Genomic DNA, 17,990 nt, shown 5'->3' with positions numbered 1-17,990 from the left:
TTGATTCAACACACTACTCATTGTAATTTTGTAAATCTAACTTGGCTGCGATAGACTACTTGACGGTCTTACTGATACTGACTGATTATTACTTTCGTAAGATTGTTTTAGTAAATTTGTAATCGGGCCTTAATTCGTTATTTTACGCAATGTGTCAGAATTGCTCCGCTAACGCTGCTAATGTGTGTTGTAAATCATTCGTACTTTCGTAAGTACATCGCAGCAAATCTTAACCATTCGAAAATCTCATACTTTACTTTCGTTTTCGATGCGCGGCTTATAGCCTCCGCCCCTGGACTCCATTTTGAGACGGTGTATGAGTGCGTGGTTTGGCGAGGGAGGAACAGAGAGCAGGGCAGAGGTGGGCTTGTCGAATTTCGACTTGTTTTTGTGTGGTGGTTTCACTGGTTTGCTATCTTTTGGGCAATTAAAATCATGTATAGGAGTGAGAATGGACATGTGAGTGTTGAGACTGAGAGTGAGAATGTTGGTGTTAGTCAGTGTGTTGATGTGAGACTTGTTGGTGTGACTGAGAGTGAAGTGGAGGAGAGGTGTGGAGCAGATGAGATGAGTGTGGTGGAGGAGAGGCATGGAGGGGAGAAGAGGCATGGAGGGAAGAGGAGGCGTGGAGGGGAAGAGAGGAGTGGAGTGGAGGACAGGTGTGGAGGAGAGGAGAGGAGTAGAGTCGAGGAGAGGCATGGAGGGGAGAGTAGGCATGGAGGGAAGAGGAGGCATGGAGAGAAGAGGAGGCATGGAGAGAAGAGGAGGCATGGAGGGGAAGAGAGGAGTGGCGTGGAGGAGAGTAGTGGAGTGGAGGAGAGGAGCGTAGTGGAGGAAAGGCGTGGAGGAGAGAGGAGGCGTGAAAGGGAGGAGAGGAGGGTAGTGGAGGAAAGGCGTGGAGGAGAGAAGAGGCGTGAAAGGGAGGAGAGGAGGGTAGTGGAGGAAAGGCATGGAGGGGAGAGGAGGCGGGGAGGGGAGGATTGGTGTGGAGTGAAGCCGAGGCATGGAAGGGAATGTGGAGGTGTAGTGGAGCGGGAGCATGGCAAAGAAAGGAGACATGTGGCCCCTCCTATGTCAGATAGTGCGGACTCAGATGTGCAGCAGAACAAGCGAACCAAGAGACAGAAATCAAGGGGACCCATATATACCAAAGAGGAGAATGCTGCATTGGTTGCTGCAGTATCAAAAGAAAAAGTGACACTCTTCTGCCAATCCGTGCCAGCATCTGAGAAGTCAGCAGCCTGGGAACGAGTCCGGGACTCCGTGAATGCGGTCTCCAAGTTTCACAGGCCCACCAATGGCGTCAGACACAGGTAATTAATATTAAAATATTCTTTCACTCTTGTGTAAAAAATACACAGTTTTGTAGTCAATAACAAAAAAGTAACAGTTCAACGTAACCAAAAAAATTATTTGTCACAGCCACATGCTGAACAGTATACATATAACCATCACAATGTGAAAAGAAATGTGGTTTTCAAAAAACATTAATCTAAGTATTTGTTTTTTTATTAATGTAATTGTAATGTTTATGTACATTTGCAGGTTCTATGATTGTCGGGCAACGGTTACAAAGAAGATGCAGAGGCTTCGACTAGGACAAAACCGAGGAAAGCCTATCAAGTTGCGAGAGTGGGAGGCGGAGCTAAGAGATGTCCTTCTGGCAGAGGATGTCCCTGGATTCAGCAGCAGGGGTCAAAATCATAGAGCTGGTGGTGAGGAAAATTAAATATATCATTATAATTTATATATATTGCAGTTATAATATATTTGTAAAGCTATCTTATTGTTTATGATGACTACACATGTATGACTTTTATTTTTATTTTTTTACATTCATGTTTTCCAGATCAAGAAACATCATCCTTGGAAGGATCAGCTCCAACTCCAAGTACATCCTATCAACAACATTCTGGTGGTGAGTACCCAACACAAAGGATATCTAATGAACTGCTATTTACTACTTGGACCAAGTCACTGTGCCATGCAGACCGTCACAGTTGAGACAATTAGGTGCCGTTTCTGTCTCCCTGGCTACTCAGCTTTCACTATCACAGTCGAGAGCAGAAGGCTCGTTATGCACAGTGAGCCGAAAAAATAGCAATGCAAAATAGTGGGCAGCAATAGAGCAGCTGAAGAGAACTTTTTAAAATTAACCAGCAGGTGATTGGTTGGTTGCTATGCGGCCCTAACAAACAACATTATGCTGGATAACTTCAGCAACTTCTGCTCCACCCACTATAGTATTTATTGTGTCTACGGTTCTGTGTGCCCAAGCAAGGTAGCAAGGTCAGAGCTGTGGATGCTGAATTGTGACGGGGGCAGAGCTGCGTGGGGCTGTTAGGTGAAGGTGGGTCAAGTTGCAGGGTGGGACAGAGAACACAGCTGTTCACATGTGCTGTGAAGGTGGGTGAAATTTACCACTGTGAAGGGGGTTCAGATCAGAACATAATTGTGAAGGGGAAACTGTCATGTGAAGGTTCTGATCAGGTTCTGAAGGTTCTGAAGGTTACATCAGCTTCTGAGGAAGCTGATGTAAGAAATGTGATTTTTAAATCAAAAGGTGGGTATAGTAGTAGTATGTATGCACCCTTCCAAATTCAAACTTGCCTGCTTTCATTTTGTGACTAGATTTTGAGGGATGCCGAGAAAGGGGTGAGAGCTCCGCCAACAGCATAGTTTGAAAGGGAGTCCTTCTCTCATCGATCACAGGGGGGGAAGAGAGAGGAGAACACATCGATAACAGCTTTGATTTGACATTGCCGTGTTCCCCGCCGCTTGCTGCCACATACATCCCCTCCTCCGGGACTTTTATCCTGTCCAATCCCAGGACGGGCGATCTGTAAATTAAAGTTTCCTGGCCATGGGGCAGGGCTGTTTAGTAGCGGGAAAACATCAATTGAAATGAAAGCGTTTATCGCTCTTTACCTGCAGCACATGTAGGCTGCATGGTGGGCACAGGGTGCATTGGTGGGCACAGGCTACATAGGTGGGCACAGGCAGGCTTCATTGGTGGTTTTGGATAAAGTTGGTGTTAATATTTTTTTTTAATATTTTATTCTGCATAAAACAATTTTGTGTCATTTAATGAGATAATTTATGAGGGCGTGTTTAGGGGTTGAATTAGGGGTGGGGCAAGCTAAGGGTTGGGTGTGGCAACTAACTGTTGGCTAGTAACCCTTGAGGCCTGGCTAGTAGCTAATTTAGCCCTGGTACTATGTATATGGGGGTTGTAGTAAATGATATGTAGATACTTGATAGCATATTTTACATATATTTTGTTAATCTTAAAAATTGCCAGAAATGTAACATCTGTTTTAACACATCAGCAACTTCTGATTATATTTTACATTTCCTCAGTCCATTTTTGGTTGAATATTTGATTTCATAGTAGAAAATATTGTAGTTATACGACATATCTCAGGCAAAAATTGTAAATACAGCTGTTGACTTTTTCATGAACATTACCTTGACTCTTCACTCTTTCTTCCGTCTTTAACAGAAAGCTGCATTCAAGACCCTCCAGCATCGGCTTCTGGCAGGACCATTGCTCCTCCTCAGGGTAAGTGCATGATCTGGGAAGAAACAGGACACAGCACTAACTCCATTATCATCATGTACCCTATTTACACATAGGCATTTTCATGTAATACACCTAAAAGTTCAATTTAAAAATTCGTACAAAAATGACACCTCATACCTTTAGAACGTGACTGTGAAAGGGACACTGTGATTTGAAGGGGGATTGATATATCAAGGAGGACTGCGCAAACTGTGGAAATAAATGAGAGTGGCTGTGATGTCAGAGATTCATTCCTATCACAAAGATTTTTTGCTGAACTCCACCGTGTTGAAATTTTTTTTCTGCCTTTGGTTCTTTTAATGATTTTGAATTTAGTAGCCCTTATTGAAAGGTGTTCAACAGCTCTTTTGCGCTTTTTTTTTAAACTACCGTTAAGCCTATAATATCTATACATAATATCTCTATAACCTGTATGGTTTAGAAGATATTCGCCCTGCAAACCTAGCACGGCACACTAAATTACTTACAAGGTTATTAGCTCATAATGAGCTAGTATGCTGTGCATACTAGCTCATTATGCCTTTGCTTTACAGGTATTTTTTTATCTTTTAGTGGGTATAAAAGCGCTACAAAGGTTTTTGCAGTAGGATATCAAAAATACTACGATAATAAATTTAGAAGACATATGCCCTTTTTTCCTGCAACCTACTGGGACCCTTTAAGAACTTTATCTTCAACATTATCTTCACTCTTTCTTCCGTCTTTAACAGAAAGCTTTTCAGGAGTTAAATGTGCGTGTCATATGCTGATAAATATGTTATCTAATAAAGAAAAAAGATTTTCTGTTTAAGGCATTTTCTGTTTCTGCAATTTTTATATTGTATTTATTTACTTCTATAAAGGTTATTTTATTAAATAACCTTTTAAATTTTTTTAACTTTAGGATATAAATGCAATGTGTAGATTTACCTAAATAAGTTTAAATTGATTTTTTGTTTTCTCTCAATCATTAATACAACTTATCCCCCCTCCCCAACTCAATCTTTCATTTGCTCCATTATTCAATATTACTACTACATAAAAGTCTAATCTGAATAAATTCATTACTATGAACGCTTTCATCATTCATCAAACTTTGCCTATCTTATCTATTTCAGATCAGCAATACCACCCTGAGAGGAGAGTACAGTGCAGCCCGCACTCTCCTGTTCTTCTTTTGGAGAGGCTGGAGATTCAGCCAGAGATTACCCCTATCATTCCCCAGACTCCTGATTTCTCCCCCGGCCCAGAGGAGGAGCACAGAGGACAAGGTTCATTCATTCAGCCACCCCATGCCCTGATGCCACCTACTGCTGTACCGCCTTTCCCAACTGTGCAGGAGATCATTCTGAGGGAGCTTATAGAATTAAGGTGTGACAACCGAAAACTACAACGAAAGGTCAAAAGGCTTACCCGGCTTACCCATCAGTTGAGCAGGCAGCAAACTGAGAGTTTTGAAATAATTTTGGCCCGGGCAAGCCAACAACACAATTAGGCATTGGACAGAGTATATTTTGTTTACTTGAAGATATTTCCAGACACATTGCTCCAATGCCTGGGAGCTACGATGAACATATAACCAACAAAGACGTTTTGAAAAATGAAGGCTAGACCTTCCTCTGCCCATCTCATCGCAAATTATTATGCAGAATCGATCTTTTTACTGTTCCTTGATTTTGGTAGAAACGTTTTCTTATGCTGCCAAGTTACACCTACCCAGCATGTGTGTTTGTAATTTCTATGAAAATATTTTTTTTTTTGTGAATATAAAACTATTTTTGGTCTAATATTATTATTATTATTATTATTTATTTATATACATCATCACATTATCTGCTAAATTATTATGTATTCATTTCCCACACACAATAGTATTTTATTCCGAACTTCAAACTCTAAGGGCCAGATTCACAGAGTAGATACGACGGCGTATCTGCTGATTCGCCGTTGTATCTGTTGTTCTATCTATGCTATAGATAGCCATAAGATCCGACAGCTGTAATTGTTTTACACTGTCGGATCTTAAGATGCAATACCGCGGCCGCCGCTGGGGGGGAGTTTGCGTCGTAAACCAGCGCCGGGTATGCAAATTAGGAGTTACGGCGATCGACGGCGGTTTTTCGCGTTACATAGTTACATAGTTACATAGTTAGTCAGGTTGAAAAAAGACACAAGTCCATCCAGTTCAACCACAAAAAATAAAAAAACAAAAATAAAAAACACAGTAAAATCCTATACACCCAACTCCATTCCCACAGTTGATCCAGCGTTCGCTACGTCGCCGCTAGTCTAGTTTCACGTCGCAAAGTTAGTCTTTTTTTTTTGGTGCCCTAACTTTAGTCAGCAAGCGTATTGCTGTCTAAAAGTATGGCCGTCGTTCCCGAGTTGAAATTTTAAAAATAACGTCGTTTGCGTAAGCCGTCCAGTAATACGGAATTACGCTACGCGCGTCGCCGTTCGAAAAAATGACGTCACGGCGCGCAATGCACGACGGGAGTTCGGAAATGGAGCATGCACGGTAGGTCTGGCGCGGGAGCGCGCCTAATTTAAATGGCACACGCCCATTTAAATTGTCCCGCCTTGCGCCGGAGGCCGCCGGCGTAGGTTTGCATCGCAAGTGCAAGTACTTGCGATGAAAAATTGCGGCGGTGTAACGTATCTATGATACGTTACGCCGCCGCTCTTCTATGTGAATCTGGCCCACACAGTCTACCTTAAACTATTCATTTATATTTTAATGTTTCCCCACTGTTAGTGGACAGTAAAACAACACAGGAAGCAGGGGGGGGGGGATACTAACAGCAGTGGGAGTGTGGATACTGGAATAAGCCAGGGTGAAAAATTATAGACCGAGGGGCTAGGGAGGTAGCGGAGGACAATATAAGTAGACATTAGGGAAAAACATGTATCCCACTATCACATCTTGTAAAGACACGTGGAGGCATTTTGCAATTTTGTATCTTCAAATGGTATGCAGCAGAGCTGAGTTAGGCAGAGAATGTACCCGATCGGCAGGGATGGACTGGGACAAAAATTTGGCCCTGGACTTCATCCAGACTGGCCCACTTTGACAGGACAACTCCCGCAACCCCCCCCGGCCACCCAAGCCCCCTCTCCCCCTTCACTAGCCCCTAGCCGTTCTACTTTATTAGAGTAGAACGGCTGGTACTGGTACTCTTATAGGCAGTACCACTGGGGAAGCTAGACATTATTTCACCCGGGGCAAAGAATCAGTTTGGTGCCCCCCCCCCCCTTATGGGACAAGATTAGGCAGAAGTGAGAAACTCCCAGGCCATAGCTGTTAAATCAGCTGTCCGTCCCCTCCCCCATGCTCCTCTGTCGTCCCCCCTTGCTCCTCTGGTCCTCCCTCTGCTTCTTTGTTCCCCCCCAGGTGAGCGCTGTGGGTAGGGAGAGACAGAGGAGCTGAGGGGGGCGGCGGTCTGCTGTCACTGAAGCCGGCCCACTGAGCCATCGGTCCACCGGGAAACTCCCTGTAGTCCCAGTGGCCAGTCCATCCCTGCCGATCGGTAAACTAATGAGAAAATATCTGCTTTCGCTGCAATGGAATTTTAATCACTATTCCAAAAGATAATACAGTTCCCAGTCTCCCTGTTCTTACCTTGCATGGAGCTGAGCAGCATTCAGATCCCTGGTGGTCAGAATGGAATCAAAATACCAGGGCCAAGATAAAGCATGAGTTTAGATTTGTAGCTCTGGGAAGTGTGGAGGTGATACACTGACAATGGCATAGAAGAAATTATTTCGATGTCAAAAAACCTAAAATAAGTAACACAACTGTATTCCATATATACATCAAAATAACATTTTTGCACATTATGCATTCCATGACACACACCAATATACTTACTCACACCCACTTAAAATATACATATACACAGTGACACACACTGACCCATAAAGACGACACACACTTTAACTGACAGACACACTGGCCAATAAATGAAGTGCCTTGTAAACAAAGCCAGACTGACCCAGACACTTAATCACAGAAAAACACAGACATACTCACATTGACCCTTAAACACACAGACTAACCCCATACTCACTCACACACAATGACAAATAAATGTGATTTATTTAAAAAAAAAAGTCATACAAGTATATCATTATAACATCCTAAGTGGGGTTTACTCTTAGGCCTTGTACTCACGACCGGATCTGTGCGCTGGAAACTGTCTGCCCGACAGTTTCCGGCGTACAAGGCTGATTTGTGTTTTGTTCCGCTGGCGTGTACACACCAGAGGACCAAATTCCCGTCGTACCGGAACGCGTGCACGTAAACTACGTACGACGTCACTATAAAGGGGAAGACCAAAGTTAATGGCGCCGCCCTCTGTTCCTCTTTTGCTAGTTACGGGTTTGCTCGTGTTAGTGAAGGTTTGGTTAGAGCTGATTCGCGCTTCTCGGTCTCCAGGCTTTGACAGCGTGTATTCACGGGTTCAGTGCGTGTGCTTGCGGTAACGTAGTTGTCATTCGGCTATAGGCTAGCAGGTTGTTTCTGCTTTAGCAGTTGCATCCTGTGCGCTCGTATCTGTTTGTCACGCGTTTGTCGCAGGTAGTGCTGGATTTGCGAGTGCTTTCTGTTTCAGTGTGTTCTTGACTGACCAGCCGGCCGGTTTGAAGCCATGATGGAGCAGCAGCGTCAATTTTCGCGAGTTGGTGCTGTTTATGGGATGGCTGCTGGATATGTTCATTTGTCCAGTACTTTGGCCAGAAACAGGGGGCGGAGGCGTTTCTGGACCAAGAATTGGTTGCGCCAGCGTGACCAGTTCTCACATATGCCTCTGCTTAGGGAACTCCAGGAGAATAATCCTAATGACTTTAGGAATTTTCTCCGCATGACGGACCCCGTATTCAACAGTCTGCTGGAACTTCTGTCCCCCTATATCACGAGGCAGGACACTGTGATGCGCCAAGCCATCACGGCCGAGCAGAGGCTTATTGCCACGTTGCGGTACCTGGCGACTGGGAGGAGCCTGCAGGACCTCAAGTTCTCGACAGGCATCTCTCCGCAGGCGCTTGGGGTCATCATACCGGACACGTGTGCTGCCATCATCAAAGTTATGCATGAGGAGTATATTAAGGTAAGTTTCCTGGCTGTAATAATGTGGCCAACTAACTTTATTTTTATTTTCCCAGATATGCTGTGTGTTTAACTAACGTTACCTTTTCTCCCTATGCATGTTGATATAAGCTTTACATGTTTTATTCTTGGCCTACCTGCATATTTGTCCCTTACCCAATATTAACCTGTCCAGCATGCTATCCTAGGGACAAACCCACCTTGCCATTTTTTAAAACAGGACTTTTTGTTTTTTGTGTCCCCCCCCCCCCCCCTTCAAACTTTTATTGTCCCCATCAGAGGGCTGTGGAGTCTCTTAATGAAGTGGCCCTATATATTTCATTTCCCAAATTCTCCATGCACATTTTTCTAATGCAATTTTAATACTGTGAACTGTCACAAGGATGCTTGTAGGATGTTTTTGTTACAAAGTACTAAATCTCTATTTTTGTTTGTCCCCACAGCTACCCTCCACACCACAGGAATGGCAGTCTGTGGCTTCCCAATTTGCCCAGCGGTGGGATTTTCCAAACTGCGGTGGAGCAATAGATGGGAAACACGTCCGCATTGTGCCCCCACCCCGCTCGGGGTCCTACTATTATAATTACAAGGGTTATCATAGTATTGTGTTGATGGCGGTGGTGTCGGCACAGTATGAGTTTCTATATGTGGACGTGGGGAAGAACGGCCGGATGTCTGATGGGGGAGTGTTCGCACGGACTGATTTCTATGATCGTCTCCAAGCTGGTGGTCTGGCATTGCCACCAGATGAAGATAATGTGGAAGGACTTCCGTTTGTGTTCCTAGCGGACGAGGCTTTCGGGCTTGGTCCTCACCTCATGCGGCCTTTTCCCCAGAGGACCCTCACCTCAGAGAGGAGTGTGTTTAATTTTCGGTTGGGCAGGGCTCGGAGGGTAGTCGAGAATGCCTTTGGGATACTCACCAACCGGTTCCGCCTGTTCAGGACATCGATACATCTGGCGGAATATAAATTGGACACCGTTGTATTTGCCTGCTGCATTTTGCACAACTTTTTACGCAGGCACTCCCAGACGTACCTACCCGACATCGGTTCTGAGGCAAGACTACCCTCAGATCCCCTTCCCGGGCTGGACACTGGTCGCGCTGGCTTGGCCCCCCAATCAGCTCGTGAGGTACGCGACAAATATGTTGAGTACTTCATGGGTCGGGGGGCCATTGCTATGCCAGATCATATTTCTTTCTAATTCGGCCCCCAAAGAAAGGAATATTCTAAAAAATAATAAATAATTAGACCATTGGACTTTATACAGTTGTTTGTCATTAATGCTTTTTCTCTTTTTCAGTCTTCCTGGTTCTCTAACTAACTTCTTCAATTGTAATGCATAATTGATTTCTCCACTTTTAGTAACTAACCACATTTTGCACAGTATTCACTCATCTACAAACAGGGTATTGAGTCTAGAAATAAGAAGCAACTCCATTTGTAAATTTTGAGGTCAAGTATTTTAATTTTTGCTTGTTCATGACCCCAAAAATTATTTTATAGTTTTTTCATTACTCCCTGCTTTTGTACTTAGGAGTCTACAAATTTTTTTTATAATTTTTTTTTTTTCAGGTAATTCAACCAAAAATATTATGCAGATTATACATTTATTAACAAGTTCACTTTTTTTTTTATCAAATATAGTTAGATTTATTGTTTACATATATATATATATATATATATATAGATTATTTTTGGTGGGGTGTTTACCGCCTTAATTTTTTTTTTTGGGCATATTTTTTATGCACAAAAAACAATAATTTTTTAACCATTTTTTTTGTTTTTGGTGTGTTTTTCTAAAAGTAAATTTTTAGGTGAGATTTTTGAGTCAAATCTCTACTTCACTAAATTCAGTGATTAGAGAGATTTATAATTCTATATATATATATTTTAAATTTTTTGGCGTTGTTTATTCTTTATGGTCTAAACTTTATAGTATCCCAAAATGTTCAACATGGTCAAAAAGTAACAAAATCCAATTCCAAAAATATAAAAACTCACAACAGCAGTCAGTCATGGTGTGCTTTCACACTGGAACACGCCAAAATTGGAAGATACACACATTCAGTGCAAACTCGCCAAATGTCATTGGTTCAACAGACAAATGGCCACATGTGCTATCTGACATCATGGGTGATCAATGTCTGTGTTCTGTGGGAGCAAACCCTTCCTCTCAACTACTTGAGGATGGAGGAGGGGGTTGGACCCACAAAGCACAGACATTAGATATTCTGTGATGGCAGATAGCACATGTTGGCACACTGTGTGTGTATCTTCAAATTTTGGCGTATTCATTATTCAAACTGTAAAAATGTTTGTGGGGCGGGGGATGGGCGGGGGGTGTTTCAGTCTTTGACACGGCCCATCATGTCAATAATGTTTTTAAAATTAGATTCGATGACCATCATTCTTTGCCGCATATTGTCCATTTCCGTGCAGCATTCCAAAAGGACATTTGTTAAATTCTCTTCCATGACAACCATCCTTTCACGCATATTGTGCATTTCAGTGCTGCACTCCATTACCTGCTGAATAATTATAGCAGCACTTGCACGTGAAAATATTGGCACACCATCCTCCTCCCCTAAAAAAAAAATTAAAAATGGCATTTACAACATTATTTTTCGATGAGGCCTATCTACATATGTTTTTTTGAATCAAGCTAGGGTGACACTGACCTGATGGGCTTCTCCTTTCCACCTCTTCGACATCTTCTATCACTCCTCCTTCTTCCACCACCTCCCCATCATCTTCTATCACTCCTCCTTCTTCCACCACTTCCCCATCATCTTGGACTCCTCCTTCATCCATCAATCCACCTTCTTTCAATTCGCCAAATTGTTCTTCCGCCACTTGCCCTTCATCTGCTATAACTTCTAAGTCCAAAATTACTTCTTCCTCCTCTCTTCCTTCCTCCTTTCTTCCTTCCTCCTCTCCTTCCACATCCTCCTCTCCTTCCACATCCTCTTCTCCTTCCACATCCTCTTCTCCTTCCACATCCTCTTCTCCTTCCACATCTTCTTCTCCTTCCACATCCTCCTCCTCCTCCACATGTTGAGATGGCAGATTTTGGCCTTGTCTGGCCCTCTCTGCCTCCTCCAAATGCTGGCGACTTCTTTCCCCTGAAATAAACCAAAAAAAATGTAGACTCATCAGCACACAGATATTGGAGAGCATAAATCGCACACATTGCTTAGAAGATGCTTTCATTTAGTTACTTTTATCTTTCACCAAACCTACATTTTGCAATTACTTCTATATGGCAAGCTCTGATCCTGCCCCTTTTTAGCAAAGTGACACACATGGATGTCCCCCCTAAACTGTATTTCTGGGAGACCCTACCAAAACCCATTTTTGATTTGGGGAGACACAGGTGCTCTGCATTGCAGATGTGAAAACATCTGCTTTATTACCACTGTTTTTAGAATGAATCCTGTTTGCCTTTCCCATTCTCATACTTTTTTTTTCTAGAACTAGCTTTTACACAATGTTTACAAACAAAGTTTTTGGCCAGTGAGCCATGTCCAGGTGTGTTGTTCCTGGAATAACCGAGCCTTTCTGAGAAACTATGTGATGTTACGTGGTTTACTAAGAACACTATTTGTAAATATGTAGTTATTTATGTCCTAAAAAATAAATGACAACATGTCTTTAAAATTACAAGCAGGCCAAGGAGGCAGATGGTGAAATATACATGGCAACACATTATTGCAGACAATCACCCCCCCCCCCAACCCCAATATATATTTACTTACTTTTACGCAGAATTTTAAGTATTTTCTTCATCTGATGTGGCTCCCTCAATTTTAAGTCTGACCATCGTTTCCTCAGCTGTTCCTTGGACCTGGTGATCCCAAACATCCTCTGCATTCTCCTCGCCACCTTGTCCATAATATGTGCCTTTCGGCGGTTAGGGGTCTTGTATGGCCCTAATTCACCATCATAGTCCTTCTTTCGCATGATGTAAACTAACTCCACCATTTCCTGGAACCGCATATTAGTGGCTTTATATCTTCTTTGCCTTGATCGGGACGTCCCTGCCTCTGTCCCTTCACTTGTGGCATGAGAGCATCGTGCCCGCTCGTGTGACATCGCCATCTTTCCTTTCCCACAGAGATTCTGGGCGTGGAAAAGATGAATTCTTACGCCATGGGCGGAGAAGAGGGCGGCGTTTAATACATACGCGGAGTGTAGAGAATGCAAACAACGTGTTTACGTCGGTTACGCGGAGAATCTTCGAGCGCATCCAGAACATACACAGTTAACGCCATATTTCCTAAACTCATTGATTAGGGGCCTCGCAAAGGTGACGAGGGCGGGGTTTAATAAATACGCGGAGTGTTTAAAAGGTTTACGCCGTGATTACGCATCTTACGCGGTAATTAGGCGAGCGTGAGAAACGAGGAGCGAGAGACAGGAAGGTAAGGAAATTAAAAATGTGATCAGCAGAGGCCTTGAAAATGTAGACACATGGGATGGGGGTTTGGGCTGTTGGTTGCACCCTTTTTAAGCTATTCTGTCTATGGGGTACCACAATGTTATTTTGGTTTCCAAATGCTTTTGGACACCTCACAAAATAGAGATGTGAACAATGCTGTACCTCATTGACAAGTTTTTGAATGGTGTATTCAGATCAGGCAAAGTATTGTTCAAGTGTTGGTTGTACAGAGGTCATTAGGAAGTGTCTTTTATGTCATCCATTGTCAGGGGCATGAGATTTACACATGAAAGAGTGCCTAGATGAAAACTGTCATTTGTAAGCATTGTTTATTTTTCTATATTAAAAATATTTACTGCAATGTGAACAATGGCTCTGCATCTAGCAAATCAATGTTTGGTACAAGCAATGCGGCCGAGCTGCCAATCATTGTTTAAACAAGAGAGACTGTGTTTGAAATTAGATATAGGTAATAAATTTGAAGACACATATTAGATCAAGGTCAACGCTGATCCTTTGGAATATTTATTTTTCTGTGGTTTATGTTTTTGTAATCTAGACTCAAAAAGAAATATATTTTTGGAAAAATTACAATGGACCTCCTACAAACCAAGGAATCTATAGAGGCCTTACTCCAAAAATATCAGGAGACGCCCATCCTGTGGAATTCCAAGCACTCTTTATATTGCAATAAAGAGGTACGAGCGGCAGCACTAGAAGAGCTAGCAAATTATATGCAAACTTGGGTGCCAGGATGCACTGCCAACATGGTGAAGGATAAACTTGCCAACCTCAGAAGCACATACAGGAGAGCATACAAAGCTAATAAAAGCAAAAAATCGGGAGCAGCAGCAAGACAAGCAAAGGAACCCAAACTGTGGTATTATAAACAGATGGCTTTTTTGCGGGACGAAATGGAAGGCAGGAAAACGATGTCGAGTCTTTCTTCCAACCTTTCCTCCATGCTACCTTCCAGCGGACCTTCCCCAGATGACCACAGCCCTGCAGAGTCGGAGGAAGAGGGCCTGGCTGACAGAGATGCAGATCTGCCACCCTTCGATGAGGAGGTATAGTAGTTTCCTCTATATTTCTGGCGTAAATAATTATTGGTGGATTAATGATTAGATATTGTAAAAAAAAAACCAAGCTGGGAAAAAGCAAAAAAAAAGGTGTTCAGACAAATAGGTGTCAGAGATGACAACTGCAGGGGTCAGAAGTAGAGTGTATTCAAGTAATAATGAACAGAAAATACTAAACGAAAAACTTGAAAATGAGTGTGGTTTTATTTAGCGAAATTGTAAAAAATGTCATTTTTTTTCCACACAGGAAGAAGAGATCAGCCAGGAGGTGGCAGATCCTCAGGTGTCTGTCAGCCAGGAGGAGGCCGGGGTCAGTGGCAGCCAGGAGGAGGCCGGGGTCAGTGGCAGCCAGGAGGAGGCTGGGCCCAGTGGCCTGCAGCAGGTCCACCCGGCCAGGAGAACCACCACCAGCCAGTCTTCTCCCCCCCAGGTGAGGCCATCAGGCCGAAGGAGGCAGTTGAGGCCTGTGGAGGAGGCAAGCCTCCGCATGATCCAGGAGGCAAGCGCCATCATGAGGGCCCCCCTCAACCCCACAGAGGCCTTCAGTGCCTCATTGGCCCATGATTTAAATGAAGGGGAGGAGGACCAGAGAAGACTGGCAAAGGCCCTGATGAACCAGGTCCTTTGGTGGATGCAGAGGGGCCTGCTGACCCCAGACACTGGGCTATGTGACCCGGCCCGGCTTGCGGAACACCATCCTCCTGCTGCCACATCGACCCCACCTGCAAGACCCCGTGTTCGATCCGCTGGAAGGCTGCCTGGAGGGAAGGCTGGAAAGAGGAGGAAACGTTGATTTTCTGCCTTCCATTTCCTTCCACATAAAGGACATCTTGTTTGTACTACCACAGTTTGGGTTCCTTTGTTTGTGTGCTGCTGCTTCATATTTTTGTGTTTGGCTCCTGAGGCTTGGAAGTTTATCCTTCACCATGTTGGAAATGCAAGTTTGCATATAGTTTGCTATCTATTCTAGTGCTGCCGTTCTTTTTTTTTTTTGTGATGACATTTGCCTGAATAAAAGGCTTTTTGCTTTCATTTGAAAACATGTCTATTGTTTGTTATACTGTGGGGATTATTAGGCAGCAAACCTTTAATAAATATACAATGGGTAATTTACAAAGGACACACTCCTTGGGGGGGGGGGGGACATTTGGTGTGCCAACATGGTTTAATATTCTCTAATGAAACACCAAAAAAAAAAAAAAAAAAAAAAAAACATGTAAAAAAAAAATTTTTTAAATGGTGACATAACTAGAAACAACAAAAAAAAATAAAAAAATGCACATTCCTTTACAAAAATGACTACTAAAAATTATGGAGGACCACCAACCAAAACACACGTCTGGCATAGAAAACATTATTAAAGGATTACATCACAAGCAAGAAATGTGACATTTCAGTATGGGACAACTCTATTGAAATTGCATCAGCAAGAGAACGGGGTTATTCTAGCAAGAGAAGAATTAATAAAACGAGGCTTGAAAATGTGGTTTAGTGCGCCTTTTTAAGACATTGTTCTCTTGCTAGAATAAAAGGTTTCTAATGACGAATGTGCCATATCCCAAACAAACGCGAGTTTTACCTGAACGAGCGCTCCCGTCTCCTCATTTGGACTGAGCATGCGCGGGGTTTTTGTACGCTGCTTTTGTGTACAGACGACCGAACATGTCTGACGGACACGATTCCAGCAGACTGTTTTAAAGCAAGACCAGGAAACAGTTGTTCGTTGGAAAACGGTCTGGCCGACGATTGTTTGCTGGAATTCTGTACGTTACTGCCTACACACGAACGAACATGTCCGCTGAAACTGGTCCGCGGACCAGTTTCAGCAGACATGTTTGGTCGTGAGTACGGGGCCTTAGTCTTAATACTTACTATGAAGTGCTGAAAAAACCTCATGTGTTTTTCTATTTGCTTCCTCCTCATCCACATCCAGGTCCAATGTTAGGCATGCATGTGAGACATGACGTCAGTAAATTGCAACTGCAAAAAAAGAGAGAGGGATATAAATTAGAAGAAATAATTAATGGAATGATGGAAGGTGAGTAGGGGAAAATTGATAAGCCACTCACGTGTTTAAGGGTGCCACAGGCAACATACTTAACCAGGATTAAATCCATAGTGTGGTGAGATGTCTTCCAAACGTGAACTGTAATATTTCTTCTTTGAGGGCAGGTGGCAGCAGTCTGCACTGCAGCAAGAGCACAGTAGGAGGAGAGCCCCAGTGTTTGTGGGAGTATTGCGAGCCGTGGAATTGTGGAGTAGGTTTCTTTATGGAATGGTAGCTTTTTTTTTTTGTGGCTTAATTTCAGAGCCAAGGAGTCAAAACATTACTCCAAAAACGAATGAAAAATAAACAAACTAACCCCAGCTTGGGTTGATAACATTCTTGCAAACGGTGGTAGTAGATATTGGATTTGTGAATGTAAACAAAAACTATTATTATTTATTAATTATTATTATTATTATTATTATTATTATTATTATTATTATTATTATTATTATTACCCTTATGCATAGATCTACTTCAATTCAAACGTTTGCAAGTTGTAAGATGTGATGGGAAATAATAAAATCAACAAAAACAAACATAGTGCATGTCAGGATTCAAAATAGATATATCAACAGAAATGAATAAATATATAGTACTTTTAGCTACCTGGAAGACTATATTAATGCTTACCTGTATGTAGGTGCTTGAAATACCTCCATTCATGGTTTAGGGGATAATTTAGAACGATCGTGCATTTTCTTAAGGTGGTCATGCCAGGACTGGCAGACCTGCGTGCATAGCATAGAAGCTGATTATGTAATACTCACCTGCGATCAAAGCCCCCGCTGCAGTGGCCGACACATCATCGGGCAGCAGCATGTAGGCCCGGAGTTACTTCCGGGTTTTGCGCTGTGATTGCCCAGAGACGCTAAACCTGCACGTTTAACAGCGGGATTACATGTCGCCAGCCGTTGTGTCGGCCACCGCAGCGAGGTTTTCGCCGATCAGTGGTATTACATAATGAGCTAGTATGCTATGCATACTAGCTCATTATGATATAGTATGCAGGTATTTGCCTTTGTCTTGCACGTATTTTATTTTTGTATTTTATTTAAAGTGGGCTTGCAACCACATTATTAAATATTTGTATTTCAAAAGCTAAAATCTCAAAGTTAGAGATTGAGAGCCTAACAAGCTAGGATCACCCTTACAGTATAAACTCTTTTTTCATGTTTACAACCTCTGAATTATTTGGGGGGGGGGGCCTGGGGTCAGGAAATTATAAAAAAAAATAGTAAATAAAATGTTGAGGTAATCAATGTTGCCCACCCAACAAAAAATAAATCTTTGAATTATATAGACTGTGGCTGATCACAGCTTCTCATGCTTGCTGTATCTACATTGTGATTGATACTTTATCGTATATTGTATTCATGTAACATTACTTTTGGTACATACAGTATATCATGACATGCACTATATTTGGTTTTGTTGTATTTATTTTTTGGCATCGCCATCTATACTTGGAACAGGTAAATTATTAACAATATCTTTATCGATTTGATAAACATAAGAACTTAAGAAGTAGTATAATTAGAATTATTCTGTTGTAAAGCTTAGTTCTGGGTAGCCCAGCTTTGGAAGATTGACTTTCAGAAATGCCATCTGCTCCATCAGCTGTGGGGCCAGCTGGGACCTCTGTGGGCACAGAATATTTCCTGTGATAGAAAATACACGCTCACTTTGCACAGAGGTCGGGGGGCAAGAAAGTAGCTCTTGTGCCACCACAGAAAGAGCAGGCCAAATACCCATT

General features: G+C 42.7%; 1 protein-coding gene and 1 long non-coding RNA gene across 3 annotated transcripts; one reads left to right on the top strand and one right to left on the bottom strand.

Moving 5' to 3' along the window:
- Positions 1-926: 926 nt before the first annotated feature.
- LOC120932509 lies at positions 927-5,349 on the top strand. The gene is made up of 5 exons (XM_040344959.1): positions 927-1,313; positions 1,546-1,715; positions 1,850-1,918; positions 3,503-3,562; positions 4,681-5,349. Exons 1-5 carry the CDS (start codon positions 1,072-1,074, stop codon positions 5,055-5,057), a joined length of 918 nt encoding a protein of 305 aa, XP_040200893.1. The 5' UTR covers positions 927-1,071; the 3' UTR covers positions 5,058-5,349.
- LOC120932510 lies at positions 1,491-16,641 on the bottom strand. Of its 2 annotated transcripts, XR_005748003.1 has the most exons (6): positions 16,257-16,641; positions 16,060-16,167; positions 7,182-7,339; positions 3,701-3,772; positions 3,469-3,575; positions 1,491-1,709 (listed from the first exon to the last, which is right to left on the bottom strand). It is a non-coding gene; the product is annotated as an uncharacterized LOC120932510 (long non-coding RNA). The 2 variants fall into 2 exon arrangements; XR_005748002.1 differs by having other exon boundaries at positions 16,060-16,640.
- Positions 16,642-17,990: the final 1,349 nt, after the last annotated feature.

The sequence above is a fragment of the Rana temporaria genome, chromosome 3 (genome assembly GCF_905171775.1).
Source record: "Rana temporaria chromosome 3, aRanTem1.1, whole genome shotgun sequence".
Lineage (NCBI taxonomy): Eukaryota > Metazoa > Chordata > Amphibia > Anura > Ranidae > Rana > Rana temporaria.
Note: the sequence above shows the minus strand (reverse complement) of the source record. Positions and strands in the feature narration are given on the sequence as shown.